We start from the raw sequence: 23,346 nt of genomic DNA, 5'->3' as shown, positions 1-23,346 counted from the left end.
CAAGTCCCTGCACAGTGGGGGACCAGGACTGATGGGGACCTCCAGACACAAGTTGATGGCACACCCTAGAGATACTCTTAACATATATATAGACCCTTTCATAGACTTTTCCAAGAACTCCATTAACATACAGAGAACCCACAACACAAATTTACATTACTATAGACTATAGCTTCAGGCTATAAATGTGGGAAATTCACATGACCTCAGTGTATCCCCAAGGTTGGGGGGAAGGGAACATTAAGACCCCACAATTAAGCTTTTACCTGCGGTCACTAATGTCAGCAAAAGAAACATGACAACATTAAAGGTAACTGGCATCTATTACTTCTAATGGAAGTCTGGGAGCACTGTATGAGCAATAGTGCCCCTGATCATACAGCTTAGAGGGGCTGCACAGGATGAGCAAAACATGGCGGCTTTTATCCTTGAAACAATCCACACCTGTACATGATTCCTTAAGTGAAGACTGCACCTCAACACCAGACACTTAAAGGGACTCACCGATTAACATTCATGTATGCACAGGATAGAGGGATGTGCTTATAACTAATGGGGACACATCTAGGAATCCCCTAAAGATCATATAAGATCATAGGGGCTCCATAGTGCCAAGTAAATAAGGCAGCAGTCAGCTACTATGTGGAGTAGATACAGATAGAGCATTGTACTGTGCTATCATCCTGCCCATACAGGTGGGTGCACATGTCTACTTGATTCACATGTGGGGCATGGGACTCCAGTACCAGTCTCACCGGTTATGTGGATGCAGGATGATGACCAGTGGTATCCCTTCAGTCACATACATATCCCCAACCCTCTTATGGATACAAGACTATTGGTGGGTAAACCTAAGGGCCAGGGCAGTTACAGGCACCCGCCAACAGTAACTGACGCCAACCGGCAAACAGGAGAATCTCAATAAAAATCAACCCCCTCAGCCTGGCACCAGGAAACGCAATGGTTACTACAACATGTGAACCCAAACTTAGCACCAAGGGCCTTCGCTTCATATATTAGCCAAAGTCATGTGTGCACAGGTAGCTATACACAGCATGTACACACCGCCATCATAGCCCATCCATCAGTGATACAGCATGGAGTAACCCCATCCACAGGATGTACACACTGCCATCACAGCCCCTCCATCTGTGATACAGCATAGGGTAACCCCACCGACACTGCAATACACAGGATGTACACACTGCCATCACAGCCCCTCCATCTGTGATACAGCATGGGGTAACCCCACAATACACAGGATGTACACACTGCCATCACAGTCCCTCCATCTGTGATACAGCATGGGGTAACCCCACCAATACTGCAATACACAGGATGTACACACCGCCATCACAGCCCATCCATCTGTGATACAGCATAGGGTAACCCCACAATACACAGCATGTACACAGGATGTACACACTGCCATCACAGCCCATCCATCAGTGATACAGCATGGAGTAACCCCACAATACACAGGATGTACACACTGCCATCACAGCCCATCCATCAGTGATACAGCATGGAGTAACACCACCCACACTACACACTGCCATCACCATCAGTGATACAGCATTGGGTAACCCCACAATACACAGGATGTACACACTGCCATCACAGTCCCTCCATCTGTGATACAGCATGGGGTAACCCCACCGACACTGCAATACACAGGATGTACACACCGCCATCACAGCCCATCCATCAGTGATACAGCATGGAGTAACACCACCCACACTACACACTGCCATCACCATCAGTGATACAGCATTGGGTAACCCCACAATACACAGGATGTACACACTGCCATCACAGTCCCTCCATCTGTGATACAGCATGGAGTAACACCACCCACACTACACACTGCCATCACCATCAGTGATACAGCATTGGGTAACCCCACAATACACAGGATGTACACACTGCCATCACAGTCCCTCCATCTGTGATACAGCATGGAGTAACACCACCCACACTACACACTGCCATCACCATCAGTGATACAGCATTGGGTAACCCCACAATACACAGGATGTACACACTGCCATCAGTAATACAGCATGGGGTAACCCCACAATACACAGGACATACACACCGCCATCACCTTAAGTGATACAGAATGGTGTAATCAACACCACCATCACAACCCCTCCATCTGAGATACAGCATGGTAACCCACAATACCATCCCCATCAGTAATGTTACAGATACAGCATGGTAACCCACAATACACAGTGCCATCCCCATCAGTAATGTTACAGATACAGCATGGTAACCCACAATACACAGTGCCATCCCCATCAGTAATGTTACAGATACAGCACAGGGTACCCCTACAGACACTACATATAGACGATACACAGGGCAGCCACTACTAGAGCAGCGTGCAGTGGCACCAAGATGGCAGAGGCTTCCCCCTCCCAGCTGGCACCGGCCTGTACACCATGGCGGCCATCCAGTGGGCTCCTCTGGGCTGGGAGCAGCATGGATGGAGCGCCGCCACCCCGCCCTGTGCCTCCACCTGCTGGCTGCACGCTGTCAGCTCTCCCACAGGCAGCACCTTGGTGTGTGCTGCCCCCCTCCCCCAGCCTCCCCCTCCCTGCAGGCCCCTCCGTGTATGTAAGGATACTGAGCGCCAACATCTTGCTCTGGTAGTCGAACGCCACCACCTCGCCCTGTAATCGCGTCTCCTGGCAGGTCCGGCACGAAACCTGGGAGCCGACGCTGAAGTATTCCCCCGGAGCCGCCATCTTCCTCCTGCCGGCCTGTGCGTGACGTGCTTTACCGCCCCGACCTCAGCGCGCAACCTTAAAAGCCAGCGTCAGGCGCGGGGGCCGCCGGGAAATTACCTTGGTGACGCGGCGTGGCCACGCCTCTCTCCCCGGAAGTCGTCGTCGCCATCTTGGAAGCGGCACTGGTCACCGTTTGCTTATGTAGGCAGCGGCCTTGGTGACGTAGAAGCAGACCACCTGTTTCCCTTGTTAGGAACGTTGTCTTTTGTAGTCGACTCTGACTTCCGCGCTAACGGTTGATTGCGCCATTTTGAAAGAGGGCAAGATTTCAATAAACTTTATTGAGAGCGAACACGTGTGGAGGAACGTTTGTGCTAGATGGGAAGGGATTTTGGACGTGCCCCTCTGCGTAATATGAGGGGTCTTCACCAAGCCTATTGGTTGGAGGGGGGCTGGTTGTTGCCATAGTAACTGATTATTGCATTTAATACTAATTATCCCCCTTAGTATCACATGGTCGATGCGTCTGTAGGTTATAGCTACATCTATAGGCTTAGGTCTCCATAATACCAAGATATCTATAATATACATACAGAGCTCATGGTGGTTATGCACATTAGGCTCATATTGCATGCAGATAGCACTGTCACTCAGCTTTCCCAGACCCCTGAATAGTATATACATGGTGATACAAGGGATACGGACATGGTATGGCATTGCTAGGTGGACCACTCAGGAGTCTAACACTATGGCTACATGGGACGCTACAGGGACCTCTGTCGAGATGGTTCTACTGGTGCTGGTGAACTAGTTAAGATCACAGCTCGAACTAGAAAGAATCTGTGCCTGATCCTACCCTAATACCATTATTTCCCACCAACCCTCCCGCTGCTTTCTTGAATCCCCCCTCCCCCCCTTACACTACTGTTATTTGCCATTTTGAGGGTTCGTCTGCCTATGGCATGGCCAAAATGTCCAATAGAAAAGGTCCAATCGATGGCCCTCATCCTACGTGGCTGCAGTCACAGGTGGTCATATAGTATACATTCCCCTCTATACAGTCCCCATACCTCCCTCCCCCTCTGTAGTTGTTCCCCAATACTATATACATAAGCCCTATACTGTAATATCCCCCCTCCCCGCAGCTGTTCTCCCCCATACTGTATACACCGCCCCTTGCAGGTAGTCCCCCATACTGTATACCTCCCTCTCCCCTCTCTAGTTCTTCCTCCATATAGTATACAACCGTATACCTTCCCACCTCTGTAGTTGTTTCAAAATACTGTATACATAAGTCCCCATACTGTATTATGCACCCCCCTCCCTCTGCAACTCTTCCCCCCATACTGTATACACACACACACACACACACACACCCCCTGCAGGTAGTCCCCATACTGTATACCTCCCTCTCCGTAGTTCTTCCCCCATACTGTATTCATCCCCCCTGTGCAGTAAGCCTCCCCCACAGTTCGTCTCCCGTACTGTATACATTCTACTGTGCAGTGAGGCCCCCATATTGTTTACCCACTCCCCCCCTCCATGTAGTTCTTCTCCCATACTGTATAAATCCCCCCCTCTGCTGTAATGCCCTCCATACTGTATACCTCCCTCCACCTCTGTAGTTATTCCCCCATAGTGTATACATTCCCACTCTGCAGGTAGTCCCCATACTTTATGCCTCCCTGCAGCTTGTGTTGAGCAGGTGGGGGCGTATGATCAGCCACCAGTGTCAGGAATGTGGTCAGCTGACTATAACTAGGGCTTCTTTTAGAGTAGGTCTTATGGTACTTTTACACGATGCGATAATTTGCCCGATCGCACGATTAACGATTTTGAATGAACAATGTTTTTTTTATAAAGATCAGTGTTTAGACGGAACGAAACATCGTACGGAAAATTCGCTATGCGATCGTTTAAGCCTATCTCACACATAGGGGCCCTATTACACCAAAATATTATCTGACAGATTTTTGTAAACCAAAGCCAGGAGTGAGTTTAAAAAGAGGAAAAATCTTCCTTTATTATCTTTCTCTATTTATAATCCATTCCTGGCTTTGGCTCGAAAAAATCTGTCAGATAATCTGTTGGTGTAATAGGGCCCTTAGTGTGCCCTAGGCTTGCACTGCCTATCCATCCCTTCTCCCTGCCCTCTTCATCATTTGAAATACCCCAGGCAGGATTTCTCCTATTCATCACTTGTCTGAACACTGTCTAACCTGTCAATCACAGTCAATGACTGCTCTCTGTCCCCTGTTCCACAATTCCATTGCCTTTGGTTCACCTTTGCTTTCGATTCATTCTCACCACAGATCAGACCCTGACCACCTCCACTTTATAAAGTTCCCAGCTCCGCATTTTTAAATCAATCGTAGTTGTGATTGTAAGAAGTTTTTCTATATTTACATCAACATGCGGCCAAACTGTGGTCCATGCTCCCTCATATCTGGCCTTTTCTTGCTTAAAAAAAAGGAGATTGAACACTATAATGCTGTGTTTACACGTAACGATTATCGTGCAAACTTGCACGATAGCGATCGAATTCGAACGATAATCATATGTGTAAACGCAGCGAACGATCAAACGGCGAGCGAGAAATTGTTCATTTTGATCTTTGAACATGTTCTGAAATCATCGTTGATCGTTCGCAAAATTCACAGATCGTTCCATGTGAACAGTCGTTCGCCGATTTAGCCAATGTGTGAGAGAGGCTTAGGCGATTGCAAAACAAATTTTCCGTACGATATATCATACAGTCTAAACGCTGATCGTTATGAATATAAAAAAATGTTAGTCCGACATCGTTAATCGTACGATTATCGTTTCGTGTAAATGCAGCATAAGTCCCAGTCCTTTGTGCACTAACACAAGGAAAGACACCTGTTCATCATGCTGGCTGTATATCAGCTGAGGGCAATTAGACTAATTATATTATTACATTGTGCTAATTATATTATCAGTTAAGCAGCTTTCCAGGAGACAATGCTCTTTGTTATGCTACAATTCAGTCAGTATAATGTCACTATGTGGTTATAGAAGGTTTGGTGCTGTGTGACAGGAGAGCTGACCATACAATACAAGCACCCCCAGAATTATCTGCTAGTGAATGTGGATGTGCAGCAGCTGTACACATGTGCAGTGAAGACTTGTCCTGCTTGTTAATACTAATGGTGCGTTTACACGAAACGATAATTGGCCCGATCGTACGATTAACGATGTCGGAGTAACGATTTTTTTTTCATAATGATCAGGGTTTAGACGGTACGATATATCGTACGGAAAATCGTTTTGCGATCGCTTAAGCCTATCTCGCACATTGGTTAAATCGGCGAACGACTGTTCACACGGAACGATCTGCGAATTTTTTGCGAATGACGAACGACTATTTGATAACATGTTGAAAGATCAAAATGAACGATTTCTCGTTCGTCGTTTCATCGTTCGCTGCGTTTACACGTACGATTATAGTTCGAATTCGATCGTTATCGCGCAATTTCGCACGATAGTCGTTAGGTGTAAACGCACCATAAGCCATGTCTGTCAGCGTGCAGGACTGGGACTTCCTGTGTATGGTGTCTTTCGTCCGATTATCACTCCGTGTAATAGAGAAAAAGATTAGCCGAAGAAATGATCATCGGCTTATCATTTCATTAGGCCTTGACCTAAAATCATTGTCCGCTGACGATTCAACAAACAATTTATATTACTTGTCCATGTTCCTGGTCTCCTCCTGCACTCTGCCTCCTCCCCGATTCCATGTGCTGCAGCTTCAGAGCGGCCTGTCTGAGCTGACAGGCTGCTCATCCAATCACCGGCCACGGTGGTCCTGGTCCTCAGACAGGCCGTTCTAAAACGGGACCAAGGAGGTAGCAGAGCGCAGGAGAACACTGGGAAAGTGGACAGGTAATGTAAACTGTTTGGGCAAGGGCTGCAATAACAATTTTTCCAAATGATATATATCGTTTAGTCTAAACGCTGATTGTTATAAAAAATACATTGTTACTTGAAAATTGTTAATCGTTCTATTGGGCAAATTATCGCTCTGTGTAAACGCATCATAAAAGGCAGATTGCCCCTTATTTACAGTATTGATCTTATGTACAGTGCTCTGGAATCAAGGGTACGTTAAAGGGGTTATCCAGCGCTACAAAAATATGGCCACTTCCTTCCAGCTGCAGGTATTGTCCTAAAAAACAGCTTTTAAACTTGCAGCCCTGTGTCAAATTGGCGTGGCCTACAGTACCCATGCTCTAGGCCTGCACTGCCTTTCCATCCCTCCTCCCCGCCCTCTTCACCATTCGGAATTCCCCAGCCACGATTACTCCTATTCATCACCTGACTGAACACTGCACATGTGCTGTATGTTTAACCCCTTAGTGACCGCAGATACGGCTTTTTACGGCGGTCACTAAGGGTCCTTATTCTGCTGCCATCAGCTTTTTACGGGGATGGCAGAGAATAAGGCTGCGGGGCCGGGACGGCCCCCACCCCACCCCCCCAGCTACCGGAGGTAGCTAAGGGGTTGGGGCAGTGTGTGGGGTCCGTCCCGCCCCCCCCCCCCCAACCGACGATCGCCGCTATTCACGTTATAGCGGCGGCCGTCGGTAAAGGGGATTACCGGTGCCGCCGCCGCCTTTCATCTCCCCCCGCCGTGAATCTACGGCGGGGGGAGATGAAATTAGTGTCCCCCAGACCTCAGATCAGCCCCCCTAATAGGGCGATCACTAACCCCCCTCCCCCGGCGGCCATCATTTCCAAGATGGCCGCCGCCATCGCTGTGAACCGACTAATGTCTGTTTACAGCGATGGAAAAGTTAAAATGAATGAAAGCCCCATGCTCTCCGCCACCGGAGGTAGCGGAGAGCATGGAGCAGTCATCGGGACCCCCCTGTGGGGTCCCGGTACAAGCGATCAGCGGTATATACTATATACCGCTGATCGCTTGTACCATGTGCTCCCGACACTTTTTATCCCGTCACCATGAATGATTGGTGACAGGGGATAAAAAGTGATGTCCCCCCACAGCCCAAGTCGGCCTCTGACCACGCCACGTCGCCTCTGACCACCACACGTTGCCTCTGACCACCACACATCGCCTCTGACCACCACACGTCGCCTCTGACCACGCCACGGCGCCTCTGACCACCCCAAATTGCCAATGACCCCCTCCAGATTGCGGTGCCCATGCCAGATTACAGGTACCCACCCCAGACTGCCTATCAGTTTATCCGTAACCACCCCACATTGCCCGTAACCACACCACGTTGCCCGTATCCACCCCAGATTGTCTGTAAGCACAGCAGGTTGCCCGTAACCAGCCCACGTTGCCCGTAACCAGCCCACGTTGCCTGTAACCACCCCACGTTGCCGTAACCACCCCAGATTACCTGTAAGCACCTCAGGTTGCCCATAACCACCCCAGGCTGTCCGTAACCACCCCACATTACCTGTAATCTCATTTTTTTTTTTTTATTTTAGTAACTGCGCTATTCTAATAACCATTACTAGCTGCGGTTTTGCTCCAGTAAATTGGCGCTCCTTCCCTTCTGAGCCCGGCTTTACATATATTGGGGTGACATTTCTCTCCTATTCCTCGTGAAATTGAGAAATTTCAAACTAAAGGAACATATTATTGGAAAAATTCGAGTTTTTCATTTTTACTGTCTACTTTTGAATACTTTCCTCTAATACCTGTGGGGTCAAAATGGTCACCACACCCCAAAATGAATTCTTTGAGGGGTGTACTTTCCAAAATGGAGTGACTTATTGGGAGATTTTACTCTGCGGACACTACAGGGGCACTGCAAACGCACCTGGCGCTCGGAAACTTCTTCAGCAAAATCTGCATTGAAAAAGCTAATTGGCGCTCCTTTCCTTCTGAGCCCCGCTGTGTGCCCATACAGTAGTTTATACCGACATATGAGGTACCTTTTCACTTAGGAGAACCTGCGTTACAAATTTGGGGTACTTTTTTCCTCTTGTTCCTCATAAAATTGAGAAATTTCAAACTAAAAGAACATAATATTGGAAAAATTTGAGTTTTTCATTTTTACTGTCTACTTTTGAATACTTTCCTCTAATACCTGTGGGGTCAAAATGGTCACCACACACCAAGATGAATACTTTGAGGGGTGCACTTTCCAAAATGGGGTGACTTATGGCGAGATTTTACTCTGATGGCACTACAGGGGCACTGCAAACGCACCTGTCGCTCGGAAACTTCTGCAGCAAAATCTGCATTGAAAAAGCTAATTGGCGCTCCTTCCCTTCTGAGCCCTCCTGTGTGCCCATACAGTGGTTTACGCCCACATATGGGGTACCATTGTACTCAGGAGAACCTGCGTTACAAATTTTGGGGTACTTTTTTCCTCTTGAAATTGAGACATTTCAAACTAAACGAACATATTATTGGAAGAATTCGAGTTTTTCATTTTTACTGTCTTCTTTTGAATACTTTCCTATAATACCTGTGGGGTCAAAATGGTCACCACACACCAAGATGAATTCTTTGAGGGGTGCACTTTCCAAAATGGGGTGACTTATGGGGGTTTTTCTCTCTGCTGACACTACAGGGGCACTGCAAACGCACCTGGCGCTCAGAAACTTCTTCAGCAAAATTTGCATTGGAAAAGCTAATTGGCGCTCCTTCCCTTCTGAGCCCCGCTGTGTGCCCATACAGTGGTTTACGCCCACATATGGGGTACCGTTGTACTCAAGAGAACCTGCATTACACATTTTGGGGTGCTTTTTCTCTCATGTTCCTTTTGAAAATGAGAAACTTTAATCTAAACGTATATATTATTGGAAAATTTTAATTTTCCATTTTTTTACTGCCTAATTGTGAATACTTTCCTCCAGCCCCTGTAGGGTTAAAATGCTCATTATACCACTAGATTAATTCTTTAAGGTGTGTAGTTTCCAAAATGGGGTCACTTATGGGGGTTTTCAGGATACCAGACTTCTAAATCCATTTAAAAAAAGAACTGGTCCCTAAAAAAATCAGTTTTGGAAACTTTCACGAAAATGTGATAATTTGCTGATAAATTTCTAAGCCCCATAACACCCTAAAAAAGTAAAATATGTTTACCAAATTATGCCAGAATAAAGAAGACATATTGGTAATGTGACTTAGTAACTAATTTATGTGCTACGACGTTCTTTTTTTAGAAGCAGAGAATTTCAAAGTTCATAAAATGCTAATTTTTTAAAATTTTTTATATTTTGATGTTTTTCACAAAAAACACACAAAGTAGTGACCAAATTTTGCCACTAACATAAAGTGCCATATGTGACGAAAAAACAATCTCAGAATCGCTAGCATACGTTAAAGCATCACTGAGCTATAAGAGCATAAAGTGAGACAGGTCAGATTTTGAAAAATTAGCCTGGTCATTAAGGCCCAAACTAGCTGCACATGAAGGGGTTAAGGCACCTGTGCAGTGTCCAGACAAGTGATAATTAAAAGAAATCCTTCCTGGAGCATTCCTGATGGTGAAGAGGGCGGGGAGGTGAGACGGAGAGGCGGTGCAGACCTAGGACACAGACACTTCAGGCCAGCCAATTTGACACAGGGCTGCAAGTTAACAATTTATTTTTTAGGACAACAGCATCACCTGCCGAACGGACCCCAGGACAGATCTTGGATTAAAGCAGCTATCCGAAGGTACAAGTGGTTTGGTGTGTGTGTGTGTGTGGGGAGGGGGGGGGGGGGGGGCTTCTCTGCACTTGTTTCATGCTGATACTGTCTTTACCCCCCTCCCTGGCATGTGTGTCAGTACCTGCCATTCAATATAGTGGAAAGTACAAAAAAAAAATCATTCTCTGATGCACTAATAATTGAATTGCCAGTGCCTAGTGGTAAATATGAAGCCTGGCAGTCCTGGATGTGTATTAGAGCAGAGATCCTACTGCCTGATCACATGGGCACAGTGACAGCGCCCCGTCCGTCAGCCACAAATCTGCTGGGACTGTTATGTACCAATACCCTGAGCAGGCCGTGAGGGGTTAAAGGAAACCAATCAGCATGATTGTGCTAATATGGTTCCCAGCTGCACAGTACAGATCTATTGTGCAGCTCCGGCTGCCCGCCTTGTCTGCTTTACAGCTACTGAGAGGCGGCAACTAGTGATTTGGGCGAGGAGCCGTCCGTGACTAGTCATGGCTCTCTGCCTGTCAGCGTGCTCTGCGGGGATGACTGACAGGCAGAGAGGTCACTATCAGGTCTTTCTGCCTGTCAATCATCCCCACACTGCAGAATGGGCATGACAGTCATGTGACGTCAGTGACGGGACTATACATGCCAGTGCTCCTACAGTGTAGCTTACCACCTGTTGGTGCTAGGCCACTGCCAGAAACATTGAATAAGAAACGCTCTAGCAATCAACCCAAACATACATAGGAAAACAGCAGACTGAAAATAGCTCCACCCAAAAAAAATGGTCATGACGTCATCAGTGGTCCTTTAAATATGAAAATAGCATCAACCCTCAGGGCATGATGGGAATTGTTGGGAAACCTAATGTATATGGCCAATATTAGTACTTCACAGGGTTCCAGACTCTATAGTCTAGTTAGAAACAAAGGTTAAAAAAATCCCTTTAAGCACCAAGGTCATGAGGCGGTTAATAACACATTCACTGCTGTGAGCTGTTTGCAGTCAGCTGAGGTGACAGTAAGCCCCACCCCCTGTAGCCATTTCAGGTCATGTGACCATACTAAATCATGCGCTGTAGGCGTATTTGACTTTGTGTAGGACAAGGCGGACCGAGCTGCGTGACGTCATCGAATGGGCGGGGCCCGTGACGTGTCAATTATCTTGTAGGAGGAATGCCGGAGACTCATTCAAAACGCCTGCAATAACTGCCGGTCTCACCCCGCGGCTGGGGCGATAGCGGTAGGTGGGCGGGGCTAGGGGTGGTCACGTGCTGCCGGGGCTGTTACTAGGAGACGAAGGCAGGAGAGGTCTGCAGCTAAGAGATGGAGGGGGATTATTTATAAAGGACTATTGTCTTATAGGAAGCAGCTCAGGAACTACAAGTCTCAGCATTTGTCTCTATTCACTGCCAGGGCATGCTGGGACTTACAGTTCTCCATCTCTGACAAGGCCTCCTCAGGCTCAGCTTGTGTCATGGTAGCTGCAGTGTTAACCCTTATAAACAGTGACATTAGTCATCTAATCATTGCCGTAACATGTCTGACACGTTATATTATATAATACTCCGGCTGTAGCGTGAGGTGGGGACATGTGGTAATGCGCTTGTAACAGTTAAGATGTCGTGTTTTTAACCAAATAAAGGGATATTCTGCTCAAACTTGACTTTTCATATGTTGCTGCCCATGGTGAGACTAACAATTCCTTCCATACTTGTTATTATCTATTCAGTCTCCTTCCCCCACTTCTGAGCTGCTGCTTTCCGCTGAAGACACAAAAATCAGTGTTTGAGCTTTTCTCTCTGTCTCGCCCTCCTCCCCGCCCCCTTTTGAGACGGCTGATGTACACAAGTTCCTACCTGCAACATTGTAGCAACTTTGTCATGCCTGGAGGGGTAATCACTTAGTTCATCAGCACATTGACCTTAGATTTAACCCTCCCAGCGTTACAAAGATGCTACAAAGTCACAGATACAGCCTGCCAGGACGTCTCAGAAGGGAGAGGGGAGGAGGGGGAGACGGAGAGAAAAGCTCTCACACAGTTATTTGTGTTTTCAGCAGAAAGCAGCAGCTTGGAACTGGGGGAAAGAGACTTAGGGTATATTCACACGAACGGGCTCGCAGCGAGATTCTCGCTGCGAGCCCTGCAGGTCCTGGCAGTTCCCATACACTACATACTTGCTGCGGTCTAAACGACCGCAGCGAGTATGTAATTCTGCCGTCCTTAACCCCTTCTGCTCCCGGCCGGCTCCCCCCCTGTAAGCATACTTTACCTGTCCTCGCTGCACGGGGTCCCGGCGTCCTGCTCTCCCGTCCGGCCAATTAGTGTGTTGCCCAGCCGCAGCCACTGATTGGCCGGACGGGAGAGCAGGACGCCGGACCCGTGCAGCAAGGACAGGTAAAGTATGCTTACAGCGGGGGAGCCGGGCGGGAGCAGAAGGGGTTAAGGGCGGTATAATTACATACTCGCTGCGGTCGTTTAGACCGCAGCAAGTATGTAGTGTATGGGAACTGCCAGGACCTGCCGGGCTCGCAGCGAGAATCTCGCTGCGAGCCCGCCCGTGTGAATATACCCTTACTAGGTAATGACAAGTATGGAAGGAATTGTTAGTCTCACCATGGGCAGCAACATATCAAAACTTATGTTTGGATGGAATACTCCTTTAAGGCTGTGAAAATGGATTACTTTTTTATGTGCATCTTTCCATCTTAAAATTTTGAAATCTGTAACTTTATTTCTTTACTTTTCCGTTGATGGTGAACACAGGCAACACCTGCGTAATAACGGGTTGGTCTGGCGATCACACCTGTAGACATTGGGGATCAGGTACTGCAAGGTGGCGAGCGTTCTTCATGCGGGTGTATGACAAGACTGCAACTGATAGCTGTCAGTCCAGGCCATCAGACCTAGAATTACAGTCCGTTCTAGGATATCCCAAATATGTTCGAAGGGGCTAAGGAATATATCTCATATAACTTATATTATGGGGCTCGTATACGTTATACTAAAGTCGGCCATACCTGAGTCATATGCCGACAGTATAAACTGTATAGGGGCCGCCTGTCAAAGTTCCTGGGACACTGCAAAGCTGCTGGCTCCACAAAGCTGCTGGCTGCAGGCACGCGTATTTGATATATACGGTTCGCAAGCGAACTGTATGTCACGGACTGAACTCTTGACCGCTTATAGGATTCTAGGCATTCTAATTTATTATGATACCAGGAGCTCCAAAACAGTTAAAACTTTGTGCTACTGTATTAACACATTGCTTTGGAAAAAAAAAAAAAAAAGTTTATTGCAAAACTTAAATTACAACCACTGTTGATTTATAAAAAATAAAAAAAATCGCAACAAATACACTTTAATGAAAGACCTGTGGGTTGATGGGGGGGCTTATAGCCCAATGTCATATAAGCATCTTCTTATGGTTTGTGTAGACACTGATACCCTAGGATGGTATCAGGGGCGTAACTAGAAATGGCTGGGCCCCATAGCAAACTTTTGATTGGGCCCCCCTTCCCCCCCGACTGACCACTAAACCGTCAAGTGAAGTCATAACTACATAACTGCTAGCTCTGGTCAGGAGTTCTTGCAGCTAAAGGGACATTTGCAAAACCCAGGAGACCAGCAGGGCCACCCGGTGCTGCAAATGATGACGGCTCAGGGGGCCCAGTGTATTGCAGGAGCAGGCCATGGGGCCCCCTGATGCGGTGGGCCCCATAGCAGCCGCTATGGCTGCTATAGTGGTAGTTACGCCCCTGGATGGTATGTGACGTCCACGTTCCCCATTAATAGAATGAATCTCTACACGACATTTATCAAATCTGATGATCTTCCCATGCAGGGTTCTTCTCTGTGCATCCCTCACTGTCATTCCAGTTCATCATTGGTCTCCCATCAACCACTGGCACACACAACATTAAACTGGGCTGACATCGGCTGATTGATTGATTCTAATGGAGACGCATCATAGAGGGGCGGGGGTTCCCTCCCACTGGGGGCCGGCCTCCAGTGCTTCACCCCAGGCCATTGCCCGTGAATAGAACGGTGCTGTACATGGGAACCGGGCCATGGTTCAGAAAAAGGACCGCGGCATCGGCTTCCCTACGGCGGCACCGTTCTATCCATGGGGAAACTTAAAGCGAATGTACCTGATGGTACACTGGCTTTGAGTATCCTGTCCCTCTCTTTCCTGTCCCTCTCTTGTGACAATGGTGATAACTGGCAAGTTGATGAACAGGGGGAATCGCACTTTAGGTCCTGAAGCTAAAGGGTCTACAACTCCTCACCACCACCACCACATCAGTGCTGCCGAATAATCATAATATAGTCATTTGTGTTGTCTGGAAACATGTACCTGAACATAAGAGACCCAGTCATGTAGCGGTACCTGTATTATCATGAATGTAGTGTCAGCACAACTGGCAGCTGTAAAAGAGTGTGTAGTGTCAGCAGATGTGTTAGTGGACAGATGGCTCAGCTAGCCTACCACCCTCTATGACTTCCAGCTAGTCGGTGTAGTCATCGCACAGTCTTTAGTGTAAGTACTGCACATGGTAAGTCCATATTCGAGTGTAAATGCTTGGACATTGCACAATTTAGTATAAATCTGCTGTCAGTCAATATTGTGTAAATGCTGCTCCCAGTCAGTGCACAGTCTAGTGCAGTGCTTCTCAAACTGTGAGGCGGGTCTCACCAGTGAGGCGGCCCCTAGTTGTTGGTGAGGCCCAGCTGGGGAGCCAGCTTTCACAAAAGTAACTACAATCTGCACAGTCCTTTTACATTTGCAAAAACCTCCATTTTAGTAACATTATTAATTTATTTTATACTTGCTTTATTAGCATATAGAGCTTGGGAGAAAGGTGAAAGGCAGCCCTAGCATTATCTTAAACTTTTAAATGGACTTTCACCACAAATGGTGAGCCCCAGGCACCCTCTTGATCAATCTGGTGAGGCCTAGGCATTGCCTTGGTCTGTTGGGTGAGGCTCCAATAGAAAAAGTTTGAGAAGCACTGCTCTAGTGTAAACACAGCCACCGATCAGTGTACAGTCTAGTGTAAACACTGCTGCAGATCAGTGTACAGTCTAGTGTAAACACAGCCACCGATCAGTGTACAGTCTAGTGTAAACACTGCTGCAGATCAGTTTACAGTCTAGTGTAAACACAGCCACCGATCAGTGCACAGTCTAGTGTAAACACTGCTGCAGATCAGTGCACAGCCTAGCGCAAAAAACTATTGCACAGCCTAGTGTAAACCCTGCCGCAGATGAAAGCACAAACTAATGTAAACACTGCCATCAATCAGTGAACAGTCTGGTGTAAACACTGCCGCTGATCATTGCACAGTCTGGTGTAAACACTGCCTCACATCAGTGCACAATTTAGTGTACGCACTGCCAGAGATCAGTGCACAGACTAGTGTACACACTGCCGCCGATCAGTGCACAGTCTATTGTAAACACAGCCACCAATCAGTTCACAGTCTATTGTAAACACATCCACCAATCAGTGCACAGTCTATTGTAAACACAGCCACCGATCAGTGTACAGTCTTGTGTAAACACTGCCACCGATCAGTGTACAGTTTAGTGTAAACACTGCCACCGATCAGTGCACAGCCTAGTGTAAAAACCCTGCCGCAGATGAAAGCACAAACGAATATAAACACTGCTGCTGATCAGTGCACAGTCTGGTGTAAACACTGCCGTAGATCATTGCAGAATTTAGTGTTCACACTGCCACCAATCGGTGCACAGTCAAGTGTATAAACTGCCTCAGATCAGTGCACAATGTAGTGTACGCACTGCCAGAGATTAGTGCACAGACTAGTGTAAACATTGCCACCGATCAGTGCACAGTCTATTGTAAACACTGCCGCCGATCAGTGCACAGTCTATTGTAAACACAGCCACCGATCAGTGTACAGTCTTGTGTAAACACTGCCACGATCATTGCACAGTCTATTGTAAACACAGCCCCCGATCAGTACACAGTCTATTGTAAACACTGCCGCCAATCAGTGTACAGTCTATTGTAAACACAGCCCCCGATCAGTGCACAGTCTATTGTACACACTGCCGCCGATCAGTGCACAGTCCATTGTAAAAACTGCCGCCGATCAGTGCACAGTCTTTTGTAAACACAGCCCCCGATCAGTGTACAGTCTTGTGTAAACATTGCCACCGATCAGTGCACAGTCTATTGTAAACACAGCCACCGATCAGTGCACAGTCTATTGTAAACACTGCCGCCGATCAGTGCACAGTCTATTGTAAACCCTGCCGCCGATCAGTGCACAGTCTATTGTAAACACTGCCGCCAATCAGTGTACAGTCTATTGTAAACCCTGCCGCCGATCAGTGCACAGTCTATTGTAAACACTGCCGCCAATCAGTGTACAGTCTATTGTAAACCCTGCCGCCGATCAGTGCACAGTCTATTGTAAACACTGCTATTGATTAGTACAGTCTATTGTAAACACTGCTATTGATCAGTGCACAGTCTATTGTAAACACTGCTATTGATTAGTACACAGTCTATTGTAAACACTGCTGCCAATCAGTGCACAGTCTAGTGTAAATGCTGCTCCCACCACAGTCCATAGTCTAGTGAAAACGCTGCCCCTGGTCAGTGTACAGTGTAGTGTAAATAACGCAGGTCATTTTTAAGGCTCTGTAGTGGGTTGGGGGTATTGCAGGGTAGCTACATGTAGGTGGCACTAAAGAAACAGTTTTCCTTCTTCTGGAGGAGAGCTGATCTGCAAACCTTTTTTTCATTCTCTGTAAGACTCTGGGCACCAACTGTGTTTCCCAGAGGTAAAGGCCGTACCTCCCAAGAGTTCTGTCAGTGTTAATAGAAATAGATGTGTCTATACAGTGAAGGTCAGGGGGAGAGTTGTAGATAGCGGTGCACAGCAGTTTAGACTAGCACTGTATTCTTGTTGTTTTCTTTGTATTCTTTCTGTTGTTTCGCTGTATCACTTACCTAATATCCTGTATTGTAGATGGATGGCTTGCACACAGCTGGCGTGGCATTCGCTGGTTACCTACAGGAACACCTCCAGGGCTCTGAGGACTTCTGGCTGTGGGTGACCTACCTCGGCGATCCCGGATGTATATCTCTTCTTTACTTTCCCCTGGCCTACGCTCTCCAGTACAAGCTGGGAGTCACCGTCCTGTGGCTGGGCATCATCTGCGAGTGGCTCAATCTTGTCTTTAAATGGTGAGTTATACATATAAACCAGTGTGATCGCTTAGAACAGGGATCTCCAACCTGTGGCTCTCTAGCATTTGCAAAACTACAACTCCCAGCAGACATTGCCAGTCTGGGTATGCTGGGAGCAATTGTTTTACAACAGCTAGAGAGTTACAGGTTAAAAATCTATACCCTAAAACAGCGATGAAGAACCTTGGCCGTGCAGCTGTTGTAAAACTACCATTCCCATCATGCCTGGATAAAGCTTTGGCTGTCCAGCTATAATGGGAATTGTAGTTTTGCAACAGCTGGAGGGCTAAGGTTCACCATGACTGGCCCAGAAAACTAAACAGGTATATAATATAATCTGTCAATATACACTAGGGTTATTGGGTTTCTAAGAAAAAGGTGCATTATTTACAATACAAAAAATTAAAGGGTAAAATCACCTTAAAACACCTTTCCATGCCCTTTCTTAGCATACAGATGTCATATAGAGTGGTCTCTACTGGGGCCCCCCTTTATGCTCTAACAAGCAGCAGCTTATGTTCTGGCATACATTATCTATCTATTTATTAAAAGGATGGCTATTTATTTTAAGGGCCGCATTTAGGCTATGTTCACACTACGTAAAACTACGGCCGTAGTTCTCGCCGCAGAACTACGGCCGTAGTTTTGCGGGGTAGGACATAGCTTTATTTTTAATGGGATCCCGGCCGGAGTGTACACACATCGTATGCGCACCGGCTGGGATCCCGTGCGGCGCCGGAAAAAAATTGACATGTCAGTTCACACAATGAAGCAAGCGGCTCTGGCCGCTTGCTTCACTGTGGGCTATGGGAAGCTCTCATGCGGGTGCGCACTGATGCGCCTGCATCAGAGCTCCGCGGCCGGAAACATCACCCGGCCGGTACTTAAGTCACGGGGTCACGGAACGGCCGGTTGTTCACATAGTGTGAACATAGCCTTACTCTGTATTGGCAGCTGCAATAGAAATGTATAGCCAACACATCTTCCCCGAGGCAAAATCAGCATATTCACATTCTGTCCTAAGGGCCAGTCTACAACGAGGAATCAACGCTGAATCAGCGCTGAAAATTCTGGAATTTGCGCTCTGCAGTTCACACTGCGGAACTTCCACACAGAATGTTCTGTGGCGGATCCGCTTGCCGCCACAAGAATTGCCCTGCTAAATTCAGAAGACAACCATTTGTCTGTGTTTTCTCACACATTTCCGCGTGGAAAGTATTCTTGCTGAATTCCGCCAGAGGTGATTCCGAGCGGAACACTTTCTTCACAAATTCCGTGCAAATTGTTCTGCTCAGAAAGTGTTCTTGTGGATTCCACGCGGAACACTTTCCTAGCTGATTTGGTGCCAATTCCTTAGTGTGAACTGGCCCTAAGTTAGATGGGGTTGTGGTAACGTTTACACCACTAAGTGGACCATGATGTCCCAATATGCAAAATATTGCATAAACCATATAGAGTGTTTATATCCCATCCAGTCCGGGTTTTATGGGCTGTTGAATTGACCCAATTTCATGTACTGGTTCACCTCTATTAGGTTGGTTCACACCTAGCGCTTTTTCTTGAAAAACACCACTGCAGGTTTTTGAGCCAAAAAACTGGGATTGAATCTGCCTTTGATTCAAAAAAAAAAAAAAAAAAAGAAGGAGGCTCTGGCTTTGGTTCAAGAATAAACGCTATGTGTGAAATCACCACTAGGGCGTGATGGATGTTTTCTAATTTAAATGGGTTTTCACTAGAGATGAGCAAATTCACCAGAGAAACGAAGCAAAGCGCTTCGTTCTCATCAGCATTCTGCTCATGGCTGCAGGCTTTGAAGTCTGCTCTGCTCCGTGCTGTGCCAGTTTCCTAGGACTGGATCCATCTTTTTCCAGCACCCGAGGAGGAGCAGTATGGAGCGAAGCAGACTTCAAAGCCCGCAGCCTGATGAGCAGAATGCAGATAGGAGCGAAGGACGTCACTTCATTTCTACTGTAAATTCTCTCATCTTTACTTTTGACGTCAAATTAGACATGATCAGCTAAACACAGGACAGGTCATCAGTCACTGATCGGCGGGGTGCCAACATCTGCACTACATTGTGAACTAGTGAACAAGGCGGAAGCAGTTGACTCTGTTCACTGTGCAGTGGTAACTGCAGCTCAGCTGCTGGTCACCTGATCATGAGGGTCTGACTATTGGGGGCCCCACTGATCCCGAAAACAGAGGTCGCTTGTGACTTGACTGAACAGAGAGGCAGTGTGCATGCATAGCCAGCATTCTCATTCTTTTTCTGTGAGGCTTCTGAACATTGTCCTATACACTTGTGTCCCCGTCTTAGGTAGCTTTTGCTATTGTTGCTTTGCTTATGGATCACCCCATGCCAGGTGTTTACAGCAGGAGAGGGATGACATGGTTCCTATTATCATTCCATTTATTGACCCCATGTTATGTGGGCAGCTTTCTATCTATCGTTGGGGGCCCTTCTTCTTTCAGAGAGAAATATTTCACGTCTGGACAACATGTCAAATGTTTGTACAAATGATAGTAGACAGTAATGCTTTAATGTTCTACTGCACATAAATACATTATCTGAATGCACTATATTCACTGCATGTTATTATACTTACTCTGCCTATTGTCCATATGCAGGTTTCTGTTTGGTGAGCGGCCATTCTGGTGGGTCCATGAAACTGGTCTACATGACGTGTATGATCTGAAGCAGTTCCCATCTACATGTGAGACAGGCCCCGGTCAGTGAAGACAAACCATGTATTGGGTTGTTTTTCACATATTTTATAGTTTATATTGGTTCAATATTTGACACTAACCCTTAACACTGTTCTCAGGAAGCCCCTCAGGACACTGCATGATCACTGGAGCTGCCCTGTGGCCCATAATAATGTTCTGCACCGACCGGTTACAGAGGTAAGAAAACTTGGCTTGCCAGTCATATACACCCCCTTCTATAATGTTATACATGAGAATATGGCATTGATACTGGCAGGATGTTTTTTGTCTCTCATCCAGGGGCATGATCCGGACTCTGCCACTAGTATTTTACAGTTTACTGATGGCAGGGATTGCAGTCTCCAGACTCCTTATCCTAGCACACTTTCCTCACCAGGTTGTCGCTGGGATCCTTACAGGTAAGTGATGCATTGCAGGTTGAATCTTACCAAGTTATATCTCTACTCTTCCTTTACTGGGTCCTAGAGGTAACAAATAAAGATGAGCACTACTGGATCATGCTTAAGTCCAGTTGTTCGGCACTTGAATACGGGTGGTTGAAGAAGTTGGATGCAGCCCTAGAGAGTCTGAGAAAACATGGATACAGCCTATGGCAGGGGTAGGGAACCTTAACTCTCCAGCTCTTACAAAACTACAACTCCCATCATGCCTGGACAGCCAAAGCTAAAGCTTTGGCTATCCAGGCATGATGGGACTTGTAGTTTTGCTGCAGCAGCTGGAGGGCCAAGGTTCCCTACCCTGGCCTATGGCTACAAGGGTGTGTTCACACTACTGTTCTCCACTTAGTTAGCTAGTTAGTTTGTTAGTTCTGTTAGCACGTGGTGTTTTTTTTTACACCAAAATGATGAAACATTATAAGTCAGTGGGGTCATCATATTCTGTTGGCGTCCGACGTGTGTCGGATCTAGCACTGCTGTCATGGTTTCTGTCAAAATATGGCAGTAGTGTGGACACAACCTAAGTCTCTATTAGAGTCAATGGAAATGCTGTTTCCTCCTCCTTGATCATTTACTGCAATAATATTAATAAAAAATAGCACCATGAGATATTAGAAACACTGTGAACTACAAGAAGACGTCTTTACATTTACAATGCCACTCTCTAAAACCACAAGGAAATAATAAACTACTCGGAATTCTCTCCCATATGAAACCTGAGAATCACTCTCCGCTACAGTAATTGCTGATACATATCCCAATAAGCAAACCAATGGGATTTCATCAACTATAGCTGAACATATGTGATCAATCAGATATACAGCCACCTCCCAATAATATCTCAAACATCAACACTTCAACATTGAATGGATGAGTCCAGCCATAGGGGATGTGCATCTAGGTCACAAGTGTCAAACCTGCAGCCCTCCAGCTGTTGCAAAACTATAATCCCATCATGCCTGGAGAGCCAAAGCTTTGGCTTTTGCTCTCTTGGTATGATGGGAATTGTAATTTTGCAACAGCTGGAGGGCTGCAGGTTTGACACTTGTGATCTGGTGCAACTATCAGCGCTCACAAATGCCATCTTTGAGAGAAGTAATGAAGTCATATAGACCCTACGTAGTAGGCAAAATTTAGATATTCACATGCTGATACTTTAGAGATATTCTTTATAATACCTTGCCACTGATCCTGTGAGATTGAATCCACCTCTTAAACCCATTTTAATGGTCACTGTTTCTTTAAAAAAAGAAAAAGAAAAACTTTTGGCACATGATATGTTTTGATCTGATCTAACATGATACGTCTTGGCCACATGACTATGAACAATCTATGAAGTTGCGTGTAATAGCGACGACAGCGAGCAAGCAACGAGGAGCAAGCGAGTGATGACTTGACAGGTTGTCGCTCGCTCGCTCCAACTGATCGCCCCGTATAATAGGGGCTTAAGTGATATTTATTTAGTCCTCTCTGGATCCATTTACACAGAAAGATTATCTACCAAAGATTTGAAGCCAAAGCCAGGAATGGATTTGAAAAGAGGGAAAAAACTCAGGATTTCCTTTATGACCTGATCTCTGTTTATAGTCTGTTTCTGGCTTTGGCTTCAAATCTTTGGCAGATAATCTTTCTGTGTAAATGGACCCATAGAGGACTAAATAAATGATGTAAAGTTAATCACACGACATTTGTCTATCACCTAGGTGTGTTCTTAGGATTCATCCTACAGCGATATGCTCCCTATAACCGTAGCTTTGGCTTTTTTGCACTGTCGTCACTGGGTCTGCTCTTTGGGGCTCTTCTCGTATACTGGGGAATGAGTGCACTCGGAGTGGATCTGTCATGGTGAGTATAACCTTTACATATATAGTAGATATATAACTGATTTCCCTGTAAATGATAGAATAAAATTAAATTACATTTCTGACTCTGATGAAAGCCTTCCTAAATGGCCAACCCACTGTATGGATGTAGTGATCATATACTATGACAGTATTTAAGGCTCCCATGATTGGACAGCATATAACATCATATGTATCATTGCTGACCTTTTTTTTTTGGTCCCTGGTGCTAGGTCGATCCATCTGGCCAGTAAATGGTGTACAAAGACAGAATGGATACGACCAGAGACCAGACCCTTCTCATCGGTGACCAGGAGTGCAGGGAACGCATTAGGGCTGGGATTTGCCCTGCACTGCCCACTTTTCCATAGACTGCACACTGACACTCTAAGTTGGCGTGAAAGAAGCATCTGTCTGCTACTGTCTCTTCTCTTCCTGAAGATCCAACAAGAGCTCCCACTTCCAATATCTCCCCCTCTGCTCTACTACCTGCTGAACTTTCTGCGCCATTGTATCTCTCCTCTCATTGTCATCATTCTGTCCCCCTATCTAGTAAGGGGCCTGGACTCAGGAACTAGGCAGAAGAGAGACTAAGGTAACCCTGAGCGTCTGGTCAGGAAATGATCTGTATTTTACGATGTTCCAAAAACTTGTGCCTAAATTTCCTTCATTTGTTCTTGTTTGAAGGTTGAATCAGTTCAGTTCTACTAAAGGAAATTTCCATCCTCTA

General features: G+C 46.4%; 2 protein-coding genes across 7 annotated transcripts in view; one reads left to right on the top strand and one right to left on the bottom strand.

Annotated features, from left to right (window-relative positions):
• Positions 1 to 2,859, bottom strand: part of LSM12 (LSM12 homolog) — a 7,518-nt gene extending 4,659 nt beyond the window's left edge. The window contains exon 1 of the mRNA XM_069952736.1: positions 2,633 to 2,859. Within this exon, the coding sequence (XP_069808837.1) occupies positions 2,633 to 2,753 (121 nt within the window). The 5' untranslated portion in view covers positions 2,754 to 2,859. The remainder of the gene's footprint in view (positions 1 to 2,632) is intronic.
• On the top strand, positions 738 to 23,346 carry G6PC3 (glucose-6-phosphatase catalytic subunit 3). Of its 6 annotated transcripts, none has more exons than XM_069952729.1 (7): positions 738 to 841; positions 17,391 to 17,608; positions 20,240 to 20,340; positions 20,437 to 20,515; positions 20,618 to 20,736; positions 22,479 to 22,620; positions 22,850 to 23,346. In XM_069952729.1, exons 1-7 carry the CDS (start codon positions 761 to 763, stop codon positions 23,208 to 23,210), a joined length of 1,101 nt encoding a protein of 366 aa, XP_069808830.1. In that variant the 5' UTR covers positions 738 to 760; the 3' UTR covers positions 23,211 to 23,346. The 6 variants fall into 6 exon arrangements, with proteins under 6 accessions (XP_069808830.1, XP_069808832.1, XP_069808836.1 ...); XM_069952731.1 differs by lacking the exon at positions 738 to 841 and adding an exon at positions 943 to 1,040; XM_069952735.1 differs by lacking the exon at positions 738 to 841 and adding an exon at positions 10,353 to 10,398.

This window comes from Dendropsophus ebraccatus, chromosome 14 (genome assembly GCF_027789765.1).
Source record: "Dendropsophus ebraccatus isolate aDenEbr1 chromosome 14, aDenEbr1.pat, whole genome shotgun sequence".
Classification (NCBI taxonomy): domain Eukaryota; kingdom Metazoa; phylum Chordata; class Amphibia; order Anura; family Hylidae; genus Dendropsophus; species Dendropsophus ebraccatus.
This window is presented reverse-complemented; position numbering and strand designations above follow the sequence as displayed.